The 9,685-nt window shown below is 44.4% G+C and overlaps 1 protein-coding gene across 1 annotated transcript; it reads left to right on the top strand.

Annotated features, from left to right (window-relative positions):
- Positions 1–6,945, top strand: fgf10b (fibroblast growth factor 10b). The gene is made up of 3 exons (XM_071919536.2): positions 1–460; positions 5,662–5,765; positions 6,140–6,945. The coding sequence occupies exons 1-3, from the start codon at positions 1–3 to the stop codon at positions 6,329–6,331; spliced, it is 756 nt and encodes a 251-aa protein (XP_071775637.1). The 3' UTR covers positions 6,332–6,945.
- The last annotated feature ends 2,740 nt before the right edge of the window (positions 6,946–9,685 follow it).

The raw sequence follows: 9,685 nt of genomic DNA, 5'->3' as shown, positions 1-9,685 counted from the left end.
ATGATCAGATGGGCTGCTGGAGGGAGTAAGGCTGCCTCTGCCTCGTCCTGCACCGGGGCTGGGTTAGGGGCTCACTCTGGCTCTGGGACCGGCTCCAGACTAAGGTCATCAACACTGCTTTCCTCCCTGTCTTTGCCTCTCCTGCTGGCCCTGGTGGTTTTCTCCTTCTCCCTGCCTGGGGCGGTCTGCCAACAGCCCCGCAGAGACAGACTGAGGCTCGCCATCCCACGAGCGCTCAGGTCCCCACTGAACGTTTCTGAGACTGAGGTTGTGGTTAGGCCCGGGGCCACTGGGGGTCCCCCGGGCCGGACTGGGGGGCCACAGGGCAGGCATGTGCGTAGCTACACTCATCTACAAGGGGACATACGGAGGAGGAAGCTGTTCTCTTTCCATAAGTTTTTCCTGAGGATTGATAAGAATGGAAGAGTCAGTGGAACCAAGAGCAAGGATGACCCCCTCAGTAAGTAGCTCACTGAATCATATCTTAATGTGCAATAAAGATTTTTTTTAAATCAGGTATTAAAAGCCAAAGACTAGGTCTAGGTCTAAGGGACTCTGTTGTGGCAGCAAAAGTTAAAAGTGACCCTGACCGAGGTTCATTTGAGCTGAAACACATCAGCGAGTTTTAAGTAAAAATTGCCAATGTAAAATAAAGACTTTTAACTTTTGCTATCACAACAGCCTGTCTCGGACCCTCATTGGGTTTTAATACATTCTTGTAGTACACATTATAAAAAGCACCTGTTGATTGCTTTAAGGCAAGGACACTTCTGGAACCAAGTAGCCCTCCTAAATTTTGGGTAATTTCTAATTTGAGAAATCATGTATTTTAACAGAAAAAAATTGTATCTATCACCCTTCTGTCCGTCAAACGTTAGACAACACATGATATCAACATAAATGCATACACCTCAAATATCAGCACATATCAGCTTGACTGCATCATATAATTTGTTGAAAAACGTCATTCTTTTCTTAACTTCCAGACACCACCAGCATGCAGATAGTATGCCTATTGGTTGGTAGTTTAGGTGAAGCATTCCTGATTAGAGTCGTCTTTTTGTTTTAAACCAGACATCCTACTGATATCTCTCCTGTCCAAACACTCAGCACAATGATGGTAGCTCTCAGATGGTTTAAAAAGGAGCTGGGGCAGATAACCCAGCCATTATCAGGCAGTCTTCACAGCCCAGGGTAAACAGCACTGATAACAGCCACAGAAGAACAGGGGTGGGGGGAGGATATGGATGTCAGTTTCATTGATGCTTTCAGACTCTTTCTATCTCTCTCTCTCTCTCTCTCGCTCTCTCTCTCTCTCTCTCTCACTCAGACTGCCTGCCTGCCAGCCAGCATCAAGCAAATTACATATCCTCAGTCACAGATCAGACATTTGTTTAAAACAGTTTGACGTGTTCACTTCAAGAAACACGTCTTTAAAGTGATTACACGTTGTATGTTTCAGCATATCAGTCAGTAAAATAGCATTCTCATTAGTCTCCCAGCATTTCCACTGAGCTACGTGTGTGTGCCTATCAGCCAGCGGGCACTCACATGCTCCAGTGGGTGTGTGATCATATAGCAACCAACAACGACACATGTGCTCACTTATTACTACCACACACACACACACACACACACAGATACACAATCCTCTCTCTCTCTCGCGTCCGCTCTCACTCTGTCCCCCAACCCCATATAGTGTGTGTATATGGAACCTTTTAATGTTCCTCTTGGGAGTGCTAAACCACACATTCAATCAAAGTGACTTAGGGGGAAATGGCAAGAGGAGGCAGAATGTCAAAGGAGATGTTTGTTTTGACAGGGTCACGACAGAAACAACTTTATTTACTGGGCGTATTACGCCGTGATGTCTTTACTGCCGTCTTTGTTACTAGTTTCTTTTAAGTTGTAAAACTGAGATGGGACAAGGAAGACTGACTCAGTTTATCATAATAGTGGGGTGTGAATTCACCCTGAAGTTTATGTGGGTTTGGAGGGTGATTTACCAATCTTTTTTTTTATTATTGGCTCATGGCTTCTCCACACTTTTAGGCGCCTTTTCAAAGGTGAGCAAGTTTGCTTGAGTGTGTGTGGATGTGGTATTAGGGGAGGGAGGCGATGGGAGGAGGAGAGGGGAGAGTCTAGAGGTACAAGTTCATGAATGACATGGCTGAACATCATTGTGGCCACATCAAAGCCGTGCGTCTTCAGTATCAATGGTGGTGCCATCAAAAAGCTGTGTCCTGAGGGGGTCTGGGGACACTGTGTGTGGATTATGTGCCGTGATATCAGGTTCACACGGTAAGGGATACTACACAAGAGCAGCTTCAGTCTCTGCTCTGGCCCCTGGGGCTAGACATGATCCCAGGGCTGAGGTCCTTTGTAGACCCTCGATAGTCCCTTGAAGTGACAAAATATCACGTTTTGGGTTTTTTTTGCGACGAGTGGAGGACGGCTTGCCTCGTCCTGAGCCAGAAATCGCAAGGCAAGGACATATTTTTCAGTAAACTTTCATGACAGAGGCACTGATTTATTTAATCAGCTTCATCTAAGATGTGTGTGAGATGTAGAGGTGCTGGTTTTGGGTGCTGCCTGTGGCCCTGTGAGGACCCGGCTCACTGTCTGTTAAAGAGGCAGTATGCAGCCTCCCACAGATTTATGGGGATGCCAGCGCAAAACTGTCCCACATGGCTTTCCAACCCGCTGGGAGCCTGTGCTGAGGTTACAGAGAGAGAGAGAGAGACAGAGAGAGAGAGAGTGAGAGAGAGAGTATGTAGAAGTCAGCTAACTAGCTATCTGCATGGCCTAAGCACCTAATTAAAATATCCATGATTCACAGTTGAATTGGTGGACTACATGTTTCTCTTTTAAATTTATACACAACTAGAAGCTCTGGGTGACTCGTGAAATATTGCTAAATAAGACTCAGTAGAAAGCTTGGCGGTAAAAGAGTTTGGTTAATTACCCACGGCTGTGATGGTGTGAGAGGGTGAGCCTGTCAAGATTGAGTGTGTGTGTGTATGTGAGTGTGTGTGTGTGTATGTGTGTCAGGCCACCAGTTGTGTTTCTGTGCTGTAGGGGCCGGGCCATGTGTGCAGGATGCTTCTGGACATGGCTCAAGTAGTGTGCATGTACATGTGTGTGTGTGTGTGTATGTGTGTATGTGTGTGTGTGTGTGTGTGTGTGTGTGCGCGCGTGTGTGTGCATTCATCTCCTTTAATCAAAGTAGTCGCCTTTTGCGTGGGAAACGACAGATGGTGCTCTCATGGAGGTTTGAGGAGAGAGATGTATAGTTTTTCATGGAGGTGGGGAAGAGGATGGATATCCCCTCCATGTAAATACACTCAGTGTGGTCCTTATCAAATGTTATTACTATATATCCTGATTTACGCCTCAGTCCTTTCCATTTTTCAACTTCATGAGAATGCCGCAACTCAAAATTTACATTCTAACTTCTCTGTCCAAGTGCTATTTTGCACTGCTTTTGAACATTTATTAAAAAAAGAGTAAACTATGAGTAACTAAGAATAACAATACATGCTGCAAAGCACATGGTTTTTGGCATCCCACTGTGGAAAAACCACCTTTAATTCTCACTGGCATTGTGTGCCTCCATTCCACAACCAACGCACCATTTACTGTTGTAACTCCAAACAGAGCGTATCAAATAAGCCACACATTAGGAAAAAGCAACCAGCATGCAAAAGAAAAACTGCTGTTCCCCCACGTAAACAGCTGGACCTGGCTGGCTGACTTCAGGCTATACCTTACATATGTGGTTTGTAAAAATTACCCTCATACAACGCATTGTTGTCACATTTGAGGCTGATTGTTGTAATTTGGAACATGATAAATGAAGAGCATATTTTCTATTATGGCATTTTCCCATACTTACAGCAATAAGCTCATTACTCTCTTAGTTGTGGGCACACACAAGCCAAGCTCCGCATTCAGCAGAGAAGAATGGAATGGATATTTTGTAGATTCACAGCCAGGTTGAGAGTGTGCAAGTGCACATTCACCTGCTACAATATTAACTCTGTGTGTGCGTGCGTGTACGTGTGTGTGTACGTGTGTGTGTGCGTGTGTGTGTGCGTGCGTGCATACAACCTGTCTCGCCCCTGCCTCCGGTGGGTGACTTTGATCAGTGATCATTACAGCCTTTCTAATCCTCACTCCACCCCCAGTCTCACTGTCATGGCTCCTCTGTCCTCCTCTGTTCTCCCTCCTTTCATCCCTCCCATGTTTACAGAGCAGCCAGAGACTGCCATAGATTGTCTTACATCCTCACTCCATACCCGACACCCGATCCCTTACAGAAACCAGCTCCTCTCAGATCTTCAATGGCTGTTGTGTCACAGTCCCCACCGCCGCCTTGCTGCTTCAGACCTCACTGCCCCGAGGTGCCACTGTTTGAACTAGAAACTGATACAGTCAAGACCTCACGGACGTGCAGAGAAGTCGCTGTATTTTTTAAGAGAGGGATTGTTCTTTGGGGACACACCTGCATCCTCCACTGTCCACACATGTACATAGCTGGCAGCTTTAGAGGCTCAGGCCCCCCAGCCACAGGAGAGTGGGCTTGACAGTAAAGCAGCCTGCCACACAAACAGTCATCAGACAGAGGAGGGAACGGACATCTGATCAAAGGATGTCGTCGTCTCCCTGGAGTTCACACCCCCATGCTGCACTGTGTGTGTGTGTGTGTGTGTGTGTAGACATATGTGTGCTTATCAGGATAAAATAACGACACCACACAGGAAGTGGGGAAAGGAAGTCAGGGAGGGAGGCATGAAATCAAACATGCCATGGGAACCAGGGAGGTTCACATCACACACACAAACACACACACACACACACACACACACACACACACACACATGAGCGTCAGATGAGACAAGTGGGTTCTCTGGTCAAAGGACACAGTAGGAAGTTATATCTCTCTGACCTCTGATACTGAGACCACACAAATAACCATAGCTGTCTGCAGAAAAAGCAAGCCCTTGTTACTGGGGTATAAATTAGCCCTTCTAAATAGCCTTTGGGAAACCTGAATTATTTGCATTGGGACTTTGTAACCGACATACCAAACAGAACATAAACAACTGGAGAATTTGTCTGGTCTCCACCTATTAATTTTCAAGCTAAATGGCCTACGCAGCTGGGATCTGTTACACAGGTGTAGGTTGTAAAGTAACTTTATTATATCGCTGAAATGAAAAATGTGCACAAAGGAGAACTGTGACATTACACAGAATTCCCACAGCGTGTTCCCGCATGAAAATGTCCTGAAATGAGAAGGTAATTTGTTGCTATTTGTTAGTTACTCACCAGTGTCTGCAAACATTAACAGATTTACCCCAGCCTGGCCTGTCACCGCTGCCTCTTATCTACAGCGACTGTGGGCCGAGAAAACATTTTATGGCCTTTAATTCTGACCTTTCCTTTAAGTCCTTTTCTTCTGACTTTTGGATTTGATCTCATAGAAAACTGAGATTGTCATTCTCTGTCAGGTCACCTCAAACCATTAAAGAGCACATACTGAGCACAATCTTTTTACTTGCACAAATGATGTAGGACTTCTTCTGATCATTCAGAATGTTAAAACTTAAAACAATATTGATCATTTTTGTTTGTTTGTTTGTTTTTTTTGTATTTTAGGTATTCTGGAAATCACATCGGTGGACGTTGGAGTGGTGGCCATCAAAGCGCTGAACAGCAACTACTATCTGGCTATCAGCAGGAAGGGAGAGCTGTACGGAGCGGTTAGTATCCGGGTCAGAGGTCAATCTGGATGCTCCAGAGAGAGAGAGATAGTGTTAGATTCTTCTGTGCTTATCAGAGGAGGCCTTATCTCTGCTGCTGTGGCTTCTGGGTCACCTTTGGATCATAAGCAGGCCGGGGCACACACTAGGAAAAGCTAGGAGAAGTGCAGAGCATTCAAAGTACACACTACCTTGTACACACACTAAGTACACAAAGCTACTCGTCAATATGCCCTGAAGGTTAAGAGGCGCTAAATGAACGCTGCACTGTGTGTTACCACAATAGATTTGCATGGGAAAAATGATCTCTGTTTTGACTTAACCTCACATGTCGGGGATATAATACTGAAATATGATATCTGCTCTTTTTCCAGAGAGAGTTCGGCATTGACTGCACCCTGAAGGAGCGGATCGAGGAGAACGGCTACAACACATACGCGTCCGCCGAGTGGAGGAACAAGAAGCGGCAGATGTTTGTGGGTCTGAATGTCCACGGGAGGCCGCTGAGAGGGAGGAAGACCCGCAGGAATAACACGTCCACCCACTTTCTCCCAATAATGGTGTGAACTGGAGAACTGGATCTGGCCAGAGAGAGAGAGAGAGAGAGAGAGAGAATATTCAGCACTGGACAGAGAGTTTTTGAACACTGACAAACTGTATGAGTAAATACGAAGAGAGACCCCTCTCATTTGGAAATAAGGCACTAACACTGTTCAGAAAACAAGTGGTCTCTGCTCCTGACTTTCACTGAGATCATGTTCTTTGTTTGGAGGGTGGTATCTGTGTTTTCTGTGGCACAGGATGCAATATTTATCCTTTTTCTGTGCCAAATGGTTTGTAACTGGACCAGAGTATGTGTGTAATATGGACAAAATATAAGATACAGTCCAAGTTGATGAACTGTGGAGTCATATAGCTATGTAGATTCAAAACTGTCTCAAGCTGTTATTTATAGTCCAGATTCTCATGTGAGAGATGAAATATTCCATAACATAAAGAGGAGGGCTAGAAAATGGATAAGATGGGGGGAAATACCAGGTCAGCTTATCATGAAACCATTAAACAATAGTGACTACAACACATTTAAAGCAAATGTTTGATACTTAACCACTGTGTTTTGACTGTATTGAAATGATTTATTTATTTTGTGAAAATATTTAACTGGAGGGGAACACTTACGAGGCAAGCATTCCTTTGCATTCTTTACTTTTTATAGGAACTCTATTATGTGAAAATAAAAGTACCATTTTCTCCTCTGCAACACAGTCCTCTTACTTTCTTTACACGGCGAATACCGATTTTTTACTGTACACGAGAACGGTGAACAACTTCAGAGGAGGGCCAAGTTTTCTCACGAGCCGCGAGAGAGGCTGGTGGCGGTTCAGGTCATGGTGAGTCTATTCTTATCAGGCTCTCCGAGGTAGGAAGGGACAAAAGGCAACCATTAATGCCTAGCCAGATATTCCATGTGGCAACCATTGCGCTAATGATTAGAGTTCCCAAACAAACGGGAAACATACAGACCGACCACATCAAAATGCGAGGGAGGTAACTTCCCTGGTATGGGCTGTAGATGCTGACATCATTTCCTACTATCACCCCATTACTGTGTAGCTGCAGCATTCCTGAATGGCGGGAGGCCTTGCATATGAAAAGATAGACATTGAGCACCTGCTGAAATGCTAACAAAATATATTATGAAAGCAACTCGGTCGTGTCGGTCACGCCTAGAGGTTTCAGGGCTTTGGAAGAATATTTGAACGTGTGAGGAGCAGGGGATGCAAATGAGAGAGAGGGAGAGAGAGAGGGAGAGAGAGAGAGAGAGAGAGAGATCAGCGATATGACCTGTGTCTGACCACCCACTTCCTTCAGTAATCATCTACAAATGCACTAATCAATGACAGCTGCCTTGATGCCAGATCAAAAGACCACGGGGAGAACATTAACACCACAGGCTTCCGGGCCTCATGTTCTCTTATCCCGCCTCTCTGAACATCTATCTCAGGGAGGGCATGAAAAATTGGTAGGAGTAAGGAAGGAGGGTGAGAGAGAGAGAGAGAGAGAGAGAGAGAGTAGGGCTGCGAGAGGCTGCAGCCAAGTCTTCATTCCCAGATTCTTCTCCAAGTCAGCCTGAGACTGTGACTCCGGGCCGTATGGAGCTGAAAACACTGGAAGCTACTGTGCTATGGGATTCCAGAGATCAGAAAAGCATTTACCTTGAGCTGTGTACTCATATTGTCCTTTTAATGATGGTTTAAGGAATCGCCGCAACAAATGATTAATACTATGGTATGCTGCAGTGGATTGCACCATGACAGTCGGGCTCATGGCAACATATGGAATACTATTTCATGACTTGGGCTCTGCGCTGAGCCCGATATTGTCTATAAGGTTTTCTCTGCTCTCTCAAGTTGTTTTGCAATATGGTGTGGCCGTGGCACCCTGAGGCCAGATTCACAAAACTGCTCTCAAGACAGATCTCAGGAAGTTACCCAAGAAGACATTTTAGGAAGTTCTTAAGAAGGTTCTTAAGTGCAATTCCCCAATATTTTCTTAAGATTAGTCTCTTCTCTCTTGGTTTCTTACTTACAATCCTCTCAATTAGGAACTACCTACTACAGCCACTGCAATGTAAGCAAGCATAAACTGTCTGCTACCATATAGCAATATAACCTTTTTTGGCTTGAAATTGAAAAGAATTTAGAGGCTTACCTTTTCACTGCAACGATTTTAAAACAAGTGGGAGGTTATCTTACTGTTAAGAAAAACACTTAACTAATTTGAGAACATTACTTTCAAAATTCACATTTATTCTTTAAGTTTTTTTCTTAGTAAGTAAAATAAGAAGAAAGTTAAGAAAATACTTTTGATGGATATTATCTTTTCTTAACTTTTTTCTTAAGACTAAAGCTATGAAAAAAGAATAGCCGTTAAAGATTTTTTTTTTTTCCCCCTAAGACGGTTTTGTGAATCCGGCCCCTGGTATGCAACACCACCACACAGCACTGTATTTTCCTTGGTTTATCTTCAATTACTCTAAGCAGCCTTTAAATCACCAAAGATATACATAATGTCTACTGAGGAATATAGGCCTAGTAACCTAGTCCACAACAGTGAAACTCTACTTACTGCCTGTGTTTAAAACCTGTGGTGCTGAGTATGGCCCAAATCCCCCCCGAATACCAAAGCTTTGTCATTTGTCATCCTGTGCATTCCCAAGACTTGTGAATGTTTGAACTTCCTCCAAGATACTGGCATGGGGGAAAAAGGGCAATAACAGAAAATAAGGGCAGTAATCTTTTATCAAAGTGGGTCTCCACATTTCTGGAACGGGAATTCTCTGTGGCATAATGTGATCCAGCTTTGGGAAACAAGTGGAAAATGACTGGAGGCTAAAAACAACTAATGAATACTTACACTGAGAGGTCTGGTGCAACACACATGTTTGTAGTGGGCAGCTACTGAGTGAGCTGGGGGAGAGAGGCACTTCTGAGGGGTCCCACAGGTCCTGAATCTGCTCTGTGAGTGTGTGAGAGTGTGTGTGTGTGTGTGTGTGTGTGTGTGTGTGTGTGTGTGTGTGTGTGTGCGTGCGTGTGTTTGCCGTGTGAAATGTGTGTGTCTTTCTGCCTTTGTGACTGGAGTTTTATAATTAAGGCGGGCAGGGGTATATCAATTAAATCCAATCAGCTCACTCCTCTTGCTATGGCAAATATGTTATCTCAATATGAGGTTATTTAAGTTACTCAACAAAATGTTCTGTAACATTAAAAAGGTTTCTCTTTTTTTCTATGGCTGTGAACTCCCACTCCCTGCCGCTAGAGGCCGACAGCCTCGCCTTGACGTTAGACACTATCATGGATAATCTGTGACAGCGATTTTGTTGTTAAAGGAAGTGGACCTTATTAAAAAAAAAAAAAGTT

The sequence above is a fragment of the Centroberyx gerrardi genome, chromosome 8, assembly GCF_048128805.1.
Source record: "Centroberyx gerrardi isolate f3 chromosome 8, fCenGer3.hap1.cur.20231027, whole genome shotgun sequence".
Lineage (NCBI taxonomy): Eukaryota > Metazoa > Chordata > Actinopteri > Beryciformes > Berycidae > Centroberyx > Centroberyx gerrardi.
This window is presented reverse-complemented; position numbering and strand designations above follow the sequence as displayed.